Source organism: Bidens hawaiensis, unplaced genomic scaffold (genome assembly GCF_021521415.1).
Source record: "Bidens hawaiensis isolate Kalapana, Puna unplaced genomic scaffold, B.hawaiensis_p1.1 tig00010251_1, whole genome shotgun sequence".
NCBI classification, from domain to species: Eukaryota; Viridiplantae; Streptophyta; class Magnoliopsida; order Asterales; family Asteraceae; genus Bidens; species Bidens hawaiensis.
The window spans coordinates 629,992-650,203 of record NW_027491776.1 but is presented as its reverse complement, the minus strand read 5'-3'; the positions used below and the strand labels follow the sequence as shown (position 1 = coordinate 650,203).

Here is a 20,212-nt window from a genome sequence, read left to right as displayed (position 1 = left end):
TTAACCCAAAATTCAATTAAAAATTACAAGCCATGCCACACACCCATGACTCTGACTCATTACTTTTTTTTTTGAACATAACTCTGACTCATTACTAAATGGCATTTTCGTAATTCCTTCAACTTACAGCACATGTTTCCAACAGAAAGCCCGTCACAATATTAACCGCCAAAACGTCCGTACACACACACACTTTTCATTTCACTACACAAACCGTTATGAGCTTCAACAACTGCATCAATAACCTTCCGTCACCCATCAACGAACTGCAGTTTCCGATGGACGAAGATAATAACAATAACAATAATAATAATCAAGCGGCATTGACGGAACAGAACGATACGACTGACGAAATCTGGCGGAGTATTAACAGTAACCGCAATGACAATAATAATAATAATAATAACGGAGGATTTGAACGAGCTGCTGCATTGACGTTTGATTATGATTCGTCTAAGCATTTGCAATCTGCACTTGTGTTTACTGACGACGATGAGAAGTTAGGACGCGGTCGATGATACTGAAGCCGTCACCTAGCGTCGGTTTGAGTCTGCTTCATATTGTTCCAGATGTGACCGGTGCGAAGTTGAATGGATCGGATAGCGGTAGTTTGTGTATGATGGATGACGCGTGGGAGCGGTTGAGGATGTCGTATGTTAAGTTCCAGGATAAACCGGTTGGAACGCTTGCAGCACTTGATACTAGTGCAGATGATTTGAATTACAATCAGGTAGATATTATACGCATATAGGCATAGCGAATACCTAATTATGTTAGTAATTTGTATGTTACACACAGGCATTTTCGTTGTACATATTCTCGTAATTGTAATATTAATGTGTCATATAGGCATACAGCTTGAAGGAATTAATATGTTGATCATGAATTTGTGATTCGTTTACTCCATTCGGTTTCACCACTGCATATCGCCTTATCTGATAATGTTGAATTAATTTGACTGTGATTTGTTTGCGAGTGTGTTTGTATGATCAGTTTTGGTTGATGAATGTAAGCCAGATCTGCTAATTTGCTGATGTGATGTGTCTGTAGATACACGTAGGCACTAATAGGTTTAATTGATGATGATATGTGTGTGCGTATAGAAACAAATAATATGCTAGGTTCTATCGGTGATGTTTTCTCTGATTTAAATCAATTTGAAATTCTGTTGTATGTAGTCTTTGATTTGCTCTGTTGACAAAGCAGTACCAAATTAAAGCAAATTCGGGAGTTCTGATGTTTTGGTTAGCTATTATAGGATCAAAATGCTAACTGAAGCGTGTTGGATAGAATACGAGAAAAGTACCATATCTTTAGCCAGCTCTTGTTGAGCTCCCGAATATTTAAACAATGTGCTGCACTGGTAGTAATTCAAACCAGAAGAGTGTTTACATGAAATTTTTATTAATCGATCAATTATCACTTTTAAAATGCATAAATGGTAGTAACCGGTCTACATACATGTGTAAGATTGTATTGCTCCACTTTAGCTTCTAGCACAACTGGTGGAACATATATTTGTGAAATAGGACTTGAATGTATAATGGATATGGATACATCATACATCACTTGATGTCATTATGGGGCCATATATACAATTTTCCATGATAGATGCCATTTGTGTAATCTTTCAAGTTTCAACTATGAATTGTGCAATTCTGTGCAGGTATTTGTCAGAGACTTTGTGCCTACCGCCTTGGCTTGCCTCATGAAAGTTCCAGACTCCGAGCCAGAGATTGTGAAAAACTTCTTACTAAAGACTCTTCATCTCCAAGGATGGAAAAAGACAATTGACAATTTCACCCTTGGAGAAGGTGTCATGCCTGCAAGTTTCAAAGTCATGTATGACAAAATCCAAGGAAAAGATGTTTTGAAGGCTGACTTTGGTGGCAGTGCAATTGGAAGAGTTGCACCAGTTGATTCAGGTTTCTGGTGGATCATACTGTTAAGATCATACACCAAGTGCACAGGGGATTATACCTTGTCCGAGCAACCCGAGGTGCAGAAAGGAATAAAGTTGATACTCGACCTATGCCTGTCTGATGGTTTTGACACTTTCCCAACACTCCTGTGTGCAGATGGATGTAGCATGATTGACAGAAGGATGGTAAGTTTTAATTTCATCTAAGTACTAAATAACCATTTAACTTGAACTTGCATGTGTGATATGTGACAGGGAATATATGGATATCCAATTGAGATCCAGGCTCTATTCTTCTTTGCACTGAGGTGTGCACAACAAATGCTTAAAGAAGATACCGATTCAAACAAACTGATTGAACGGATTGAAAGAAGGGTCACAGCTCTAAGCTACCACATCAGAAACTACTACTGGCTTGATTTCACCCAACTTAACAACATCTACAGATACAAAACAGAGGAGTATTCCCACACAGCAGTCAACAAATTCAATGTCATTCCTGAATCTATCCTAGATTGGGTCTTTGACTTCATGCCCTTGAGAGGCGGCTACTTCATTGGAAATGTAAGCCCGGCCCGCATGGACTTCAGGTGGTTCTTAGTTGGCAACTGCATAGCCATATTGAGCTCTTTAGCCACCATGTCCCAAACAACTGCTATTATGGACTTGGTTGAGGAACTCTGGGAAGACCTGATAGGTGAGATGCCATTGAAAATTGCTTACCCTGCTTTGGAGGGATACGAGTGGAACATTGTCACAGGATGTGACCCGAAAAACACACGTTGGAGTTATCACAATGGCGGCTCTTGGCCAGGTGACTTTACACTACAGTTGTAAACGAGCTTGACTCAAGCTCGGCTCATTTTGCTTGCAATTCAAGCTTGACTTGTTTCGAGCTCTTTTTCTAAATCTTAAACTCAGCTCGTTAATCGTTTTTTCAAGCTCAAACTTAACTCGGGCTTGGCTCTTTTATTATTTGTTAACTAATTTATATACTGTTTTAATTACTTTTATACATTTTTATTTATAGTTTTATATATAACATAATATATTTATTTAGTTATTTTTATAATAACTGTATATATAAAAAGTATTATTGCATAACTGTATAATTAATACATTAGATAAAAAATATATTAAGTAATAGGCCCGTTACGCTCATGATCAAGTTCGAGCTCGATAAGTGAAGCTCGGACTCAGGCTCGTTTATTGAACTAGCTTTATATTAAGGCTTGAGCTCGTTTAAGCTCGGCTTGATTCAAGCTTTTAACAAGCCGATTTTTAGTAGCTCAGGAGCCGCGTTTACACTCCTACTTAAAGTTAGAATATTTTAGTTTAGCTTAAGCTTTGGCTGAAACTGGCAGTATATTTGTGGAATTTGCAGTTCTTCTGTGGCTGCTGACAGCAGCATGTATAAAGGCAGGAAGGCCTCAAATTGCAAAGAGGGCTATAGAACTAGTGGAGCAGAGGCTTTCAAAAGACGGGTGGCCCGAGTATTATGATGGCAAGAAGGGTCGGTACGTCGGGAAGCAAGCTAGAAAGTATCAAACATGGTCCATATCCGGGTACTTGGTGGCTAAGCTCATGATAGAGAACCCATCAAACCTAGCCATGATATCGCTAGAGGAGGATAAAAAGATTGAAAAGCCCAGGCTTACTCGGTCCGCCTCGTGGCCATGTGCCAGGTAAGGTGAACCTAAGAACTTAAGCCACTTACATATGCAGGTCCATGTGATATACTGATATATCATTTTGTTGGTTACTAAATGGCTGGTTTAATTTTGTTTAGAATTTGTAACTACTACTGCTACTAGTACTACTACGTACGTACTCTAATTCCGTACTTTGTGATCATGATCACTTGTGTTCAAAGTATATGACAGTGGATCAATATTGGAATAAAGAATATGAAAAATGAATTGAAGTTTGCATGTGTGAAGAGTAAATATATTCGCAAATCTAAGTGATTTGCGTTTGAATCCATGTGGATGAGTTTACCCATGGAGTTGTCATGTCTCCTTATATCATATACTTAATGTTGCCATGTGCAATCTCTCGTAAGCCATAATAGTCTCCCCATTTTCATCAAACTTTTACTTTTTTTTTTTAAAAAAAAAAAATCAACAAATGATGCAAATTAAATAACTTAACTAAATTCCTTAGTGATCATTTTATTTGGAAATTTTGATATGGATTTTAAGATTTTAATTATGATGTTTGGTGAATATTGCATCAGATCAAGGGTAGTAGTGTTTGTCTTTTGTGTTAATCTAATATAGAGTTAATCTAGATAATGAAGTTAGTTGATGATAATCATTACTAGATTCAAGGTGCTTTATACTTTATAGCATTTACTGAATCCATCAATGTATGGGTTGTAAATTTAAGTTTTGTTTAATGCGTCTAATTTATAAATTTTTTTTTTTTAAAATGTATGTATTTTAAAAGTGAATTGTCAAAAAGAGATATTTTTCTTTGATAAAGCAAAGAATGGGAATCTCATTTCCTTCTCAAACAAAGTTCTTATCCTTCATAAAAGTTTGAAAATAAAATCACTAAATTCTCCACTCCCTTTTCTCCAAATTATAATTTGATAATAAGTATAATGTCATGTGAGGAATTTTTGATACAAAACCAATATTAAACAGGAAGTTACAAAAATCTAACTCTTTGCTAATTTTAAATATGTTAGATAAGAACGGTATATAGTAACTTTATTGTTTTCTCTCTTTTTCACTTTTCACCGCATCTATTTAAAACCCCATACAAACATTTACATTACACCACTGTAGCACTCTGCTTTCAATTAATATTGTGTCAAGAGTGTCATACTTTAATTAATAATTTTTGTCCTTGACAATTCAAACTATAATTTACTAATAAACTGTACCGACAATATAACCAATGACACTTCTAACTTTCACTGTTATTACAAGATAATCTTATTCTAACGTAGAGCAACTCATGTTGATGTTTTGCCCTTGACTGACCCTTAACTAAACCTTATGTAATCAATATTTCATAAATTGTTTTAAAACAATGTCAAATAAAGAAAGAAGCATACAAACTTACTTCCAAACGAAACTAACGTTATAAATATCTTTCAGAGCAAGTAAGGATTATATTTAATTTTTATAATTAAAAGCTCAATTTAATCTCATGTCATTGTATTTCATAATTAATTTCAATTTCAAGACAATTTCAAAGCCTAAAATTTGAATAGATATTTTCAACACTGATTTATAAAAGAAGAAAAAGAAGCGTGTTGAAAAAGCGAGCGTTGGGCTGAGCGTTGGGCCTGTCTGTTAAAAGCAAAAGTCATCCATCATCAGTCTGATAACACCAACAACTACCATTCGATAATGGCTGATAATAATAATAATAATAATGTGTGTGAGAGAGAAACCAAACATGTAGTTGCAGTAATCGCCTTCATCATTGATTTGTGCAGCAGCCTAAATTAATCAACAATTGCACAAATTAATTGTTGCAGAGCAAGCTTTATAATATTATTATTATTCAGATTTGTTCGTTGATGTTCTGGATGACGACCGGTGGTGGTAGTGTTGTTGGTGGTGGACATAGCTTCCAGTCAAATCTCGCGATTGCTGTGACGGTCATGGCTGGTATTGCTGTGGCCGTAACTCTCGTGTATTCCAATAGGTAAAAACAAAACAAATTGATTGGAATTCGAAGCCCTAATTTACTAATTTCAAACCCTAGGCTCCATTAGGCTTCCATTAGGTTATAGATTATTAAGTTATAAGTTATAATAATAATAATTAGGTATATAGATTTAGTTGAAAACAATATGTTGGATTCAAGACCTAAACAACATCATCATGTATTGCGAGCACTCCGGAGGAGTCACACTTCGTCTTCAAATTCATCACCGACGTCGTCGTGGATTCAATTGCGATCGGTTTTGTTAATCGTTGCATCCTCCTCATCATCGTCATCTTCATCGTCGTCGTCGCCAATTCCTACGAATAGGTCGGTTCCTCGTTCATTTTCGTTTCGTTTTCGTAGATCTCGGTTTCGGTTTAGTGTCTTTTGGTTCTGATCTGGTAGATCTGTTGCAGGTTCCTTACTTCTGTTGTTTAAGTTATACCTAGCTTTAACGGTTTAAACGAATACTGTGTTGTTCACTGAACAAACCTTCGAATCTGCTTATTTTTTGTTCGTGGAGCTGAAGTTGCGTTAATCGTTAACCATTAACCGAACACTCTAGCTTTGCCTTAAGCACTTTAATAACAAATTAGTTGCTGTACGTGTCAAGTTTATAAACCTTCTGTTAATTAAAACTTAAAATCTGCTTACTTTTTGTTCGTGGAGCTGAAGCTGCGTTAACCGTTAACCATTAACTGTTAACTGAACACTCTAGTTTTGCTTTAAGCACACTTTTATTACAAATTAGTTGCTGACTGTATCAAGTTTATAAACCTTCTGTTAATATAAACTTAAACTGTGCTTACTTTTTGTTCATGGAGCTGAAGCTTCGTTAACCGTTAACCGAGCACTCTAGCTTTGCTTTAAGAATGCTTTTATAACAAATTAGTTGCTGACTGTGTCAGGTTTATAAATCTTCGGTTAATAAAAACTTAAACTTGCTGTATTTATAGGTTTATACTTTCTGCAGTTTGCTGTTAGTTATAATGAGTTTGATGTTTCTATGGTGGTTGTGATGCAGGGGCCATCTGCAATCGCCTTGGTCAAGAAGGAGAAGAAAACATGCTGTTCAGCCAAAGCTATGGAAAAGTTTATTTGATGAAGATGGAAGATTATGCGATGGTGGAGTTAAATTCTTGAAGAAAGTTAGAAGTGGAGTATGTTGTTAACTTAATATAATTATATTTGAAAGAATGTTTTATTTTTGGAAATTAGTTAACTTTCACCTGTATTGCGTTTCAAAATGCTTTCTTTTGGTGCTTATGTTATTTTATTTTTTTATGCAGGGTGTTCATCCTAGTTTAAGACCGGAAGTTTGGCCATTTCTTCTTGGAGTGTAAGCATTTAAAACCTATCATACGTTCTTGTACAGTTGAAAGTTGTTAAAAATATGTTCTTTTGCCGTTTTTCTTGCAGATATGATCTTAAAAGTTCAAAAGAAGAACGAGATGCTGCGAAAACTAAGAATAGGTATCTGATTCTGAACCCATGATACCATCATTTTCAGATTTCACTTTTAAATTGTTTTTTTCTTAAATTGTGTTTTCAAATAATTGGCAGGGATGAGTATGAGAAGCTTAGAAATCAGTGTGAACAAACATACACACGAAGTGAAGAACCCACCCAGATAAAAGAAACTAATGAAAGCAACAACAATGAGGACTGCGAAGATTCCGGTGAAGTTCTGGATCCTTCTAGTCCCAAGATTATCCTTTCTACTGATCATAATCAGACAGACAATCTTAAACATTGCGAAGTTAGTGATGGGAGTGAAATCACTTCCAAAAGTGAAGAGGTTCCAGAACCCTCCAGTCCCGAGAGTCCCCTTTCTAGTAGTAAGAATCAGACAGGCAATCTTAAACCATCCGAAGCTGGTGATGGAAGTGAAGTCACTTTCAAAAGTGAAACCGAGTCTTCAGATTCCGACTCGTCTTCAGAAATTGATGACACGGGTCCTGAAAAATCGACAGAACAAACCGACACCGCTTCCTCAAACACGGGAGGTAATAAAACCATAAACCTACACAGATCAGAAACTTTCGCCACATGGCAGCGAATCATTCGCCTGGACGCGATCCGTGCAAACGATGAATGGATCGTTTACACACCAGCCCAAGCAGCAGTGGATTCAGCAAAAGCAAACGAATTAGCCAACAGTGTATGCCTCAAGGACTACACTCATCTAGAAGCTTGTAGAATCTTCCACGCTGCACGCTTGGTATCAATTCTAGAAGCATACGCGTTATACGACTCAGAAATCGGTTACTGTCAAGGTATGAGCGATTTACTTTCACCAATAATATCAGTTGTAGAAGACGACAGTGAAGCGTTTTGGTGTTTTGTCGGTTTCATGAAAAAAGCCCGTCATAACTTCCGCCTCGATGAGGTCGGGATCAGGCGACAGTTAAACATCGTGTCAAAGATTATTAAAGGGAAAGACTCCCATCTTTACCGCCACCTGGAAGAACTGCAGGCGGAGGATTGTTTCTTTGTGTACAGGATGGTGGTGGTACTATTCAGACGTGAACTTAACTTTGAACAGACATTGTGTTTATGGGAAGTGATGTGGGCGGATCAGACTGCCATCCGGGCGGGAATCACTAAGTCGGCTTGGGGGAGAATGAGGATGCGGGCCCCACCGACTGATGATTTGTTGTTGTACGCGATAGCTGCATGTGTGTTGCAGAAGAGGAAGCAGATAATAGAGAAGTATAGCAGTATGGATGAGATATTGAGGGAGTGTAATAATATGGCTGGGCATTTGGATGTTTGGAAGCTTTTAGATGATGCACATGATCTGGTTGTAACTCTTCATGACAAGATTTAGGGTGGCTGCTAATTGTTTGTTTTAATTTCTTCTGTTCTTTCAACCCCTTCCACAAGTGTCTCTTATCCTGTTCGAATAAGTTACATGAACTTATGAACTGTGTTGTTTCTTGTGCCCGCACTCACTCGAGTAATGGTGGCTTGTTGTTAAAACATGTCTTAATGTTGAGAAATTAGAAAATTTACATTTACATGTGTTTTAGACATGCTGCTGTCTTGGATGGTTTGGTTTGGTTTGGTTTGGTTTATGCTGTGTTGAAGTTAATATAGCATGATTCGGTTTCAATACGTAAGCTTGCAGTTGGTGAACTAATGTGGTCACCGTCTCTCATCGGGTGAGTTTATCAACTGCAACCTCTGATTCGTTATGTCTCGCAGCTCGTTGTTGTCCTTCTGCTACATGATAAAGTTTAAAAGTTTAAAACGAAAGAGTTCAGTTTCATCATGAAAGAATAATACATTTACATTTTGAATGGAGGTTATGTTTGCCTTCATTTGGACCAAAAAGCTAAAAATACTGAACTCCAAATCTAATGTTGACAAGATTTCATTCCTTTCATTTTGTAAAAGTAAGGTTTAGGTTTAATTTTATGTGTTGGTTTATTCGGTTTGAAGATTTTTCAGTTGAAGCTGAAAGCCAAACTGAACACCGAATTAAAGTAGTTTAAAACTGTACTGAAAATCAAATTCGAGTTTGGTTTGGTATATTTTGGGTTTGGCCGAATAAACCAAACAAGCTTCTGTTTATATTTTTGTACCACTAAATGCTATTGGTTGGACTAATATAATTGGGTTAAAACTAGTAATTGAATTTGAGTAAATGATAAAACTTAAATAACTATTATTTGTCATTCGGTTTGAACCAAATTCCAATTTTAATACGAAAACTTGAAAAACCAAATCGGTTTTGATTTAAAACCAACAAAACTGAATATGTGATTCAGTTAAGTTTTTTACTTAATCTGCAATTACTTTTCATAAGTTTGAATCAAATATGAATTAAAGTAGTGTGATAACTATATGAATCAAATAGTGTAATTATATATTATAATGTGGTTATAATTATAACATAATGCGTTAACTCTACCATGCATAAGGTTTTGGCCACATTTACGTATCCAAATATGGGAAGAACCATGCTACGACACCATCATCATTTCACACCATCTACCACCAGCATTAATAAATCTCACTGAAACAAACAAACAACCGTTTGAATTCGGTGATCCAACAATTAACAATAACAATGTCTACTCATCAGCCGGAAGTGAATAACGGAGATTCAGATTCCAATTTCCAACCACAACAAGACGCTCCATCAAACCCTCACCGGAAGACAACATCGATCGCTCTCTCAACCTCACTCGCACTCGCTCCAATGATAGTTCCGCCATTGTTATTAATAATGATAATTCGGAACGCAAAGAAACCAAAATTATCAATAATACGCTACAGAAAGACCAAGCTAGACAAACTGTCACTATGAGAGAATTGCTTAAGGAATTGGAGTGCGGTTATATCAATGACAATTCTCCGTCCTCTCGCAGGTTCGTAATGGTTCGGTTTTAATTTTCAACTAAGCATGTATATTTTACTAGGCCTGTAAATGAACCAAACGTCTTCGTTCATTTAACTTTAAACTAACACGAACACTTAATCTGACAAATATTTGCATTCATGTTCGTTCATTTAAATATTGAACATGTCCGTGCCTGTTTATAAATCTAAACGAACATTTCACAAACATAAACAAACATAATTGAACAAAGATAAGCGAATGTATATGAACAAACGTAAACGAACACGAATGAACAAAATATAAAACACTAGATAGATGATGTCATGATTCATCCAAAAATGAACATAAACGGACATAAATGAATGAACGAAATATGTGTTTATGTTCATTCGTTTAATTAAAATGAACATAAACAAACTTCCCTCTGAACAATGAACTGAGCGTTCGGTTCGTTTACAAGCTTCTATTTTACGAAGTTCAAACCGTGAAACCAAACCGTTAGTAACGGTTTGGTTTGGTTTGGGTTTAGGTGATTTGGTTCACGGTTTGATCTAAAAACCGTCAAAATCAGACTGTGAACACCCCTAATAGTTATCAAACTGCGTTTGGATTCATCGTTTAAAGATTTCTATAATGCTGAATTTCAATTTAGGGGGAGTTTGGGATTTGCTTATTTTAGCCAACTTATAACTTTTTGAAAAGTTATAAAGGTGTTTGGGATTGCTTATTGTGTGAGGGATAAGTTAATAAGTTACAATATTGTATATTGTAACTTATAACTTGCAAAAATAAGTTATAAGGAGGTAAAAATAAGGAATCCCAAACGCCCCTTAAACTGCAATATGTGGTGAATACTGAATTTTATCTAATGAATAGATTTAATATTGACATATAATTTTCACTTTTCTGCACTTTAGTCAAGAAAGCAAACAACAAAAAGAACAAAACAGTGTTGTCATGGCCTTTATCAATAGTATCACAAGCTCTGATGGAGGACAATCAAGGAAGCGAATGCTCAAATTTTCTGCAAGAAGGTAATTATTACCGTGTTGCTCATATAATGGTTGAATTTGGACTCGGTTAGCACTTTAGTTACTAAAAACTTATGCATGTTTTCAGATATGCAAATGCCATTGAGAATAATCCAGATGATTACGATGCACTTTATAATTGGGCACTTGTTCTTCAGGTCTAAGTTACTATCATTCGTATCGCTGTTTGAAACATTTGAAATAGTTACATTGATATTCATGTTGAAACTGATTGCTTTTATCTACAGGAATGTGCAGATAATGTTATTGCAGATGCTGATTCGCTTACTAAAGATGCATTGCTTGAAGAAGCCTGCAGAAAATATGATGAAGCTACACAATTAAACCCTGCACTGCATGATGTATACATGTCTCTTGAATGATGAAATGATGTGATTATGAGTATGTTTAAAGTTTTGTTCATGTCTATTTTCAGGCTTATTATAATTGGGCTATTGCCATAGCAGATCGAGCCAAACTGCACGGTCGCACGAAGGAGGCTGAAGCCTTATGGAAACAGGTTACAGTTACACCTTTAAACCTAAACAGAAGCAATGTGTATTCACTTCTCTTAATATTACAGGCGGCAAAGCATTATGAAAAAGCAGTTCAACTAAACTGGAATAGTCCTCAGGTAACCATGAAAACAGTTAGCTTTGAATAATAATATTTTTTTGTATATAATCACTTAGCAATTCTTTACATTTCAGGCGCTCAACAACTGGGGACTTGCTTTACAGGTGCCTGGAAAATATTACATGATTTGTTCTAAAACTTCTCATATATTCCTTAATCATTCGATATAATTTAGAGTATATTACATTTTTCGTCATTTAAGTTTATACCAATTTGCAGATTGTGTCCTTAAGTGATTTCAAAAAAACTTCCTTTATTTGAAAAACTTGTAACACATTATGGCCTTTCTACTAACCGGTAACTTTTAACAAAATGACTATTTTGCCCTTATTCACGAAATCTTTTGTTTTTTAGCCGTACGGGCAAAATAGTATTTTTTAAAAGTTATCAAGAATTTTGTCAACAGTTAGTGGAAAGGATGTAATGTGTTACATATTTTCAAATAAATGAAGTTTAAAGACAATCTGCAAATTGATATATACTTAAATGACGAAAAATGCAATTTTCTTTATATTTAGTTATGGCCATACAGATATTAATTAAATCAGTAATGAACATTGCAGGAACTGAGTGCAATTGTCCCCGCACGAGAAAAACAGACGATAGTAAAAAATGCAATCAGCAAGTTTCGTGCAGCAATACAGTTGCAGTTTGATTTCCATAGAGCAATTTACAACCTTGGCACTGTTCTGGTCAATATCATATATCACAAAGTTTTATACACGTTTATGAATTCGTTAACATGGTTATTCATTTTTCTGCAGTATGGATTAGCAGAAGACACATCAAGAACCGGAGTACTCGTTGTTAGAAACGAGATTTCATCAAATGAATTATACAGTCAATCTGCTATCTATGTTGCTGCTGCTCATGCATTAAAACCAAATTACTCAGTTACTATCTTTTATTTATATATACTTTCAAAAATATTATAAATTTTAACCTTGAAGTTTATTAATCACAGGTTTACGCCAGTGCCTTGAAGCTTGTGCGGTCAATGGTCAGTAAACTTGATTACATTTTAATAAAAAGGATAGATTACGTTTAACGAATAATCAATTGTTATTGCAGCTTCCTTTACCGTATGTAAAGGTTGGACATCTTACAGTTCCTCCAGTGGAAAATCCGGTGGCCCCGCATTGTGATTGGAAGCGGTTTCAGTTTGTTTTGAATCATGAAGGACTCCAACAGGTGTCATTCTGTTATTTACTTATTCATATGTTTCTGATGATTTAAAATTTTAATTGTGATTGTTGGTTGTTTAATGATTTGTTATTTGTTTTAGATCCTTGATGATGAAGACAAAACTAATGACAAACCAACTATCAGAGTTGACATTTCGGATATTGTATCGGTAACAATATCCTCGGATTTGACTTTACCGCCCGGGCCTTCCATCAGTATTTACACGATTCACGGACCAATCTTCTTGGTATTCATTTTTTGAAATTTAAAATTTTATACTGTTTTAACAGAAAATGATGAAACTTTGCAGACTAAACTTTAAATAAAATAAAACATTGTTTTCTCCTCAGGTTGCAGACTCATGGGAATACTTGGACTCATGGCTTGATGCACTAAGGCTAGTTTACACGATATATGCACGGGGTAAGACCGATGTTCTAGCGAGCATAATAACCAGTTAGTTTGTTCGTATCTCAAACGATAATTTTTTTATATTTGAAACCACTGATTTCATGAATTATATTGATATATGAAATGTATCATGTCATCTTATCAAAACTAATAACAAATTAATCCTAATTCAAGAAGCTAAAAACTTCATACAAATCGGCGGTTTTATTTTAGCCAAAGCAAGAACCGAGGCTGGTAGGGACCACATGCCTTCACCACATATCAAACCCGAAGCAACCGCAGGCACCATCGGCTCAGCCTCCTTTGCATTAACCTTGTGCCAAACAAACACAACCAAACTCCCAATACACATATCTATAGCAAAATAACCACCAACCAAAAACGGCACAGCCATACATATTGGCAACGGCATCCACTTTCCGATTTTTTTCGGTAACAAGTCTTTAATCATGTTAACCGACACTGCAAAAGCAAAAAAACCGTAACATAATTGTAAACAATGTTTTGGCAAAGCCGAAAAACCTTGGACTCCAAGAATCGCTAAGTTTCTGTATATTAACGCGTATGGCGCCTTATATTCGCCATCAGGGTTTCCAATATCGAAAGCTTTGTAGAACAAAAAGAAGCTTAAAGGTGACACAATGCACCCGATAGCCGTACCAATCGCTTGACTTACAAGCATGGTTCTAGGAGAAGTCATAGTAAGTTGACCTGTTTTCAAGTCATGCATAAGTATGCAAGAAACCGAAACAACCGACTTAACCAACCCACACCCCGCCATTCCCGCCACCACACCATCCTTTTTCCCTGCCAATGCTGCCATCATGAAAAGCCCGATTTTACCATAATTGTAGGCCATGTTAAAGTCGGTCAACCCGGCTCCATATGCATTGCAGAAGGCTAAAGACGGGGCGAATATATAGGCTATGATCACATAATACCATTTGACCTCGGGAAACATGAAGGGTAACACGATTACTGCAATAAGAGCGAAGATAACGTATCCCGTTCCTCCAATCGACATCGGTATGGTTTCTCTAGTGAAAATTTCATTTTGTCTTTGCTCTTCATCATTAACCTTCTTTTCTATAACTACAGTTACAAAAACAAGACATGTTAAGGTTAGTTAACCAAATAAACAAACATAAAGTTAACATGTTTGTTAATAATTAACCTGAATTAACGGTTTTGGTCTTCATTCTTCCATGAACACTTCTGGATGTGATATATAGTATCTTGGTGAAGTTGTATAGCCCATCACCAAGGATTAAAGCAATAGAAATGAAAGCCTGCCAACACAAGAAACAATCATAATAATCAAATGTAGACTGTAACAATGTTCGTTTATTAAATAAACGAACGGATATGAAAAAAAATATTTGTTCATGTAGTTAAATAGATGAACATGAACACATGCATCATTCGTCTATATATGTTTGTTTATTTAATTTAATATTAGGTATTAGCAATACTAATTGGTCCATTATGTATCAGTCAATCAACCTAATAAAATTATAGAACAAATCTTGGGTAGTCGACTAACGAACGAACAAGAACACATTCATTTTATTCCTTTATTTTTGTTCATTTGCGTTCATTTAGAATATTAACGACTAACGAGCGAACCAAGGAGGCCCTAAGAATTCACGTACCCTGGCCGAGCCCAAAACGTATGCCCTTTAACCTTAGCGAACTAAATAATGTAAACTTTTTTTAAAAGACGATTAAAGTTATATTAATAAACATAATAGTTAGCAAAATCATGATATTAGAATGTGTTTATGACAAACCAATAGACTATAGAGTGTTTGATTATTATAAAATAGCGGGCTTGCGAAAGTTCGGGTATTCGAAATATATAATATCGGAATTTTAAAAAAAAATTGTACCCCTGAAAAACACGTGCCCGGCCGGATGGCCACATTGCCCACCCTCAAGGCCTCCCCTGGAGCGAACGAACACGGGCATATTAAATTTCTAAACAAACATGCATGAACAAGAATATCCTTTTGTTTAACAGTTCGTGCTCGTTCGTATGCTCGGTTTTAAGTTAAAAGAAACACAAACACACCTTATAACCATTTAAGCTTTTCATGCTACTTTCAGGCAAACCAGGAGGAAACCAATCTCCTTTCTTTTTACCAATCAAAGGCCACATTATACCCCATGAAATCACTGCTCCAAACAACAATGATAAGTTGACAATATGTGGGCAAATCATCCCAGTTCCCACATAAGTCATGCTAAAGTCAAAGTAAAACCTGTAATCAACAAAAGTATTATTAATATAATAATAAACTTGCTTGCTTTATAAGCAACAATTATATAAGAGTAAACTGCGGCTTTCGTCCATGTGGTTTGTTCAAATATGCGGTTTTAGTCCAATAGTTTCAAATTCGCAATTTTCGTCCCTGCGGTTTTATTTCACTTGCAATTAATCCTGAATTCATTAACTCCGTTAAGTCTGGTTGTTAAACCCATCAATGTGCCCCTCACGTGAGGTGCAGTTTTGTCCTTTTTCTCCCCAAATAAGCCCCGGTCCTAATTCGCAAGCCCCCTCACGTGAGGGGTTGGGGTGTATTTAGGGGGGGGGGGGGACAAAACTGCCCCTCACGTGAAGGACACACTGATGGGTTTAACGACCAGACTTAACGGGATTAGTGAATCCGGGTTTAATTGCAAGTAAATTGAAACCACAGGGACGAAAATCACAAATTTAAAACTATTAGACTAAAACCACAAGGATGAAAACCGCAGTTCACTCATTATATAATTAGCAGCATTCCCATACATATTCTTCCAAGCTTCTAATCCAAAAGTAGGAAACTGAGCAAATCCACAATCTCCTTCTTTTCCAGTAAAAAACCATTGAAAAAATCCCCAAAGAAAACTTGCTGAGAAGTACTTTGCAAATCCCTTAACTTGTTTCCTATAATCAAAATATTCAAAAAAAATAAATAAATAAAAATTCATGAGGTGCCAAGCTAATATTAAAAATGTTTGGTTTAGCTAAATACTTCGCGATATCGTCTCCTTGACTATGAAATCCGTTAATAAGAACTCCGGTCGCCATCCCGCTTGGAAATATCAACTTATAGTCAACTATTAATACCTATAGATTACCAAAATTATAATATTATAATATGATGTGGCAAACAAACAGTAAAAATCTCACTCATAGCAAACACGTCTGATCTGGTTAATAGTAAACCAGAAAGATTAAGATGATATACCTTTCTAAGTGGAATCAATACAAAAAGACCGATAAAACAGACCAAGAAAGAGTATCCCATCATCCAGCCGACCCCTGGTTCTTTGTAAGTCCCTGGAGAACTTGCCCCGCCGGCTAACTCATATGTTTTCTTGTTCAGTCCCAGTAAATATGACCCATATCCACCTACATATTTGTCACCAAAAAAATAAGCATAACTATTTATGTAAAAAAGTTGTAAAATATGTAAGAAACAAAAACTCAAAAAACCGAATAATTAGCAAACCTCCAATGGCAATACTGTAACAAGCAACAGAACATGTCTGGATCATAGTATTCTCATATCTAGTGAATGGAACAGTGGAGATCCCGGATTTTTGGAGCATATTTGTCCAAGTTCTCATGAACACGAACGCGAGCAGTGCAGCCGAAACGTTCATATTAGGTGTCATACCAGTTGTAAGATTTAATTTCATAGCTATAATACTATAAACACACCCTAAACTAACACTCGCTACGATCCCACGAACCGTTATTTGTTTTGTCCATGGTTGCAGCCTCCTTGAACTCTCTAACTGATGACCACCACTATAACTACCATCATCACAATCATTATTATTATTCTTTTCTTGTTGTTCTTCTCTTTTGCTTTCTATTTCTCCATTCTTATTCATTTCTGTGCTCATCATGTAATATTCTACAAATATCAACAAGTGATCAAATTAAACAATGCATATAAAAAAGTTATGAAAATTCTATGTTCATATGTCACAACTAATATGCCTTTTAAGCTCCAAAAACGCGCTTGAAAACGGCTGCCACACGACTCTAGAGGATATTATTTCCGTTTAAGCAACGAATTTGTTCCGTTGAGACCACACTCTTGATGTTACTTGCTCTTGTATTGTTTTCCATGAATGTTGGTTGTTATAATTGAGATGGGATGTCTTGTTTTTTTGTTGATATGAAAGGAGTGGCAATAGTATTTGAAGCATGTTACTTTGCATCTTAGTACCCTATACTTTCATTTATTTGGTATTTTGAATGTGACATTACACCCTTTGTTTGTCTTAACTATTATTAATATTTTGGATATTTAAGGTTTCGAGTTTAAACATTATTTTGACCTAGGTAACCTAGTGATAAAAGGCGATTTCATACACTTGCGAACGTAGACAGTGTCTGGCAGCCCAAGACTGCCATCTCCTGTTTCGGGGAAAACCCGCCACCCAAAGGCCCACTGCAGTAAAACCCGATTGAGATCGGATTTGAACTTGAGATCTTGTAGCCTCCCGCTCAGATTTTCACTTTCCCTCCAATGCTAGTTAAGCTAGACGAATAAAGTGCAATATACCTTGTAAATTCATTCAATATCTTTTATTCCAAATTTAATATATAAATACTAGTTAAAATTACTGTAAATATTTTCTTATGCTATAATTAAATCTTTAGAGCTTCTTTTAGTAACAAAATATTCTCTTTGTTTAAGAACAATTTGTTTTAATGGTATCTTATATGCAATTATTTGAGAACTCGCTAAGTTGTGAGAACTCAAAATAATTGTATTTAATAATATTTTAAAAAAATATTTACAATATTATTATATATAAGTTACATATATGAAAATAATTAAAAAAAGTATATATAGATCGATTTCAGACATGGGTGTAAGGAATATGTAAATGTCAGTTACAATTATGCAAATTACACTATTCAGACATATACGTAAAAGCTCGTTACACGTATTTCAATAGTCTATGCACGTATTTTTTTTTAGTTTTTTTCCGTAGATGTAAATTACATATAATATATATATGAATTTTTTTAATAAATTATTGTAAAATTAAGTTCTCTCGAGTTCTCACTAGTCACAACTCAATTTAGTTTTCAAATGATCTCATTCATATATCATTCATATATACATACATACATATAATAAACAAAAATCTCTTATGTCACATGTCGATTCATATTGTTTCCTCTATTATATACACTTGTATCTTTTTAAATTTATGATTTATTTTAAAATAAACTAATTATATAACATATTTATATTAAATTATCCCTTATTTTAAAGAATTTTGAAATTTAATTATATAACTTTTAGTTTCAATCAAATAGTAAACAAATGACATTGGATATGTTTAATGTATTTTTGATATTTAATTATATATTAATATTACTTATTTTTTAACTTTTCAGAAATGATTAGTATATATAATCTATTTTAAAATCTTGTAGATGTACATAAAGATTTGATAATTTTATCTATTGATGTTTTGTACCACATATACTCATATAGTATGTGGGTTCTAAGCTAATGCAAGAATAAATGAAAAGAGTAGATAGAAATAAAAACCCATATTAGAGGAAATGGTGAATGAATATGTCATTCATGTCATGTGAAGTTGTTCTGATAGTAATAGAATTTGATAAAACAACAACAACAACAATAATAATAATAATAATAATAATAATAATAATAATAATAATAATAATAATAAATAGTAGAAAGTGCAAAGGCCCATTAAAAATGGTGACCTCACAATTGGTGGATGGCCTATGGCTAATGGCATGGAGGCAAAGTAAGAAAGATTGTTCAGTTTGGAAGGCTATCATTTCGACTTCAAAAGTGGGCGTCGAATATTTACTCCACATTCTTCCAATCACCATACCATACCATGCCTTCGATAAATCATATTCTTGTTATTTATTACACTCTCTATGACCTATTAAACACGACAAGTAGCTCTAGACCTCAAGTAAAAAGAAACCTAAAACATTAAACATGAAAGATATAAATACGTGCCGGTTGTCAAGATATTTTTTTTATATGTTTGGTTACTTTGCAAAAAAAAAATAATAATAATCCCTTTTAACACAGCCTGGCTCGCCTTGAAAACACTACTGACCAAACCCACAAGAGCGAAAATCCATATTAGATCTACATGCGTGTGTTTTCCTCCCATCCATTCAAAAATCAAAATGTCATATGGTCTAAGTGTTGGCATTCCTTCCAACGGGTCGGTCAAGAAATTCACAGTTGTTTTTTTCTTAACACAAATCTCGTCACGCCAAATATGTCAAAAAAAAAACATCCCTAACAAAATTGTGTCGATACTTGAACTCTGATAGCTCTCTACAGTGTACTGCATGTTCAACAAATGAGTCCAAACATAACATATCTTATTAACTAGAAATGAAAGTTGCCGTTAGCAAAAAATAATTTGAAAAATATGTTGACCTAACCCAGGGACGGCTTCACAGTATAAAGAACCCAAGTTAGGAATTGAGGTCTCCCAAAAAATAGGGCCTTCATTTTTATAATAAATTATATATATCAACATTAGGTTAACTAAATATAAAAAATAATCAATAATATATGTATGGTTTGGAGGCGGTGAGGGGAGCAACAACGACGTCGGCTTCATAAACGAAAAAAAATTGAACTGATATTATATTATGAATGTTAAACAATTTGCATCATATAAAGCAAGAAAAATATTATTATTTTTTTAAATATAGTTTTACACACAACATACATATATCTTTAAAAATAACTCTAGTAAACTATAAAATTTTAGTTTATTGTTGTTCCTAAGCCGGGTAAAGGTAAAGGGTTTATATATATCAAACATGTTTTGAATATATAAGGCCGCAACATTGTAGCTGGCTTTAGGCCTCAAAACATTGAGCCGACCCTGACCTAACCCATCCATAGAAATAACAAAATGAAAATCTTAAACGTGTACTGCTTATAAACATTCAAAAACGGTTTTCTTATCTACCGATCATGTCAATTT

The 20,212-nt window shown here is 34.9% G+C and overlaps 3 protein-coding genes and 1 pseudogene across 4 annotated transcripts; 3 read left to right on the top strand and 1 right to left on the bottom strand.

Moving 5' to 3' along the window:
* Nucleotides 1-197: 197 nt before the first annotated feature.
* LOC143534617 (putative alkaline/neutral invertase F) lies at nt 198-3,707 on the top strand (annotated as a pseudogene). The gene is made up of 4 exons (XR_013135576.1): nt 198-730; nt 1,667-2,107; nt 2,177-2,735; nt 3,306-3,707. The product of XR_013135576.1 is annotated as a putative alkaline/neutral invertase F (transcript).
* Nucleotides 3,708-5,296: 1,589 nt separating this feature from the next.
* Nucleotides 5,297-8,616, top strand: LOC143534616 (rab GTPase-activating protein 22-like). The gene is made up of 5 exons (XM_077029064.1): nt 5,297-5,914; nt 6,612-6,747; nt 6,877-6,926; nt 7,007-7,060; nt 7,151-8,616. The coding sequence occupies exons 1-5, from the start codon at nt 5,733-5,735 to the stop codon at nt 8,415-8,417; spliced, it is 1,689 nt and encodes a 562-aa protein (XP_076885179.1). The 5' UTR covers nt 5,297-5,732; the 3' UTR covers nt 8,418-8,616.
* A 1,282-nt stretch (nt 8,617-9,898) lies between these two features.
* Nucleotides 9,899-13,263, top strand: LOC143534631 (protein HLB1-like). Its single transcript, XM_077029074.1, has 13 exons — nt 9,899-9,963; nt 10,853-10,969; nt 11,055-11,124; nt 11,215-11,328; nt 11,403-11,486; nt 11,550-11,600; nt 11,677-11,706; nt 12,166-12,294; nt 12,367-12,495; nt 12,567-12,602; nt 12,674-12,793; nt 12,888-13,034; nt 13,138-13,263. The coding sequence occupies exons 1-13, from the start codon at nt 9,899-9,901 to the stop codon at nt 13,246-13,248; spliced, it is 1,203 nt and encodes a 400-aa protein (XP_076885189.1). The 3' UTR covers nt 13,249-13,263.
* On the bottom strand, nt 13,155-17,148 carry LOC143534615 (metal-nicotianamine transporter YSL1-like). The gene is made up of 7 exons (XM_077029063.1): nt 16,696-17,148; nt 16,432-16,595; nt 16,216-16,310; nt 15,990-16,127; nt 15,270-15,459; nt 14,373-14,487; nt 13,155-14,290 (listed from the first exon to the last, which is right to left on the bottom strand). The coding sequence occupies exons 1-7, from the start codon at nt 17,096-17,098 to the stop codon at nt 13,368-13,370; spliced, it is 2,028 nt and encodes a 675-aa protein (XP_076885178.1). The 5' UTR covers nt 17,099-17,148; the 3' UTR covers nt 13,155-13,367.
* Nucleotides 17,149-20,212: the final 3,064 nt, after the last annotated feature.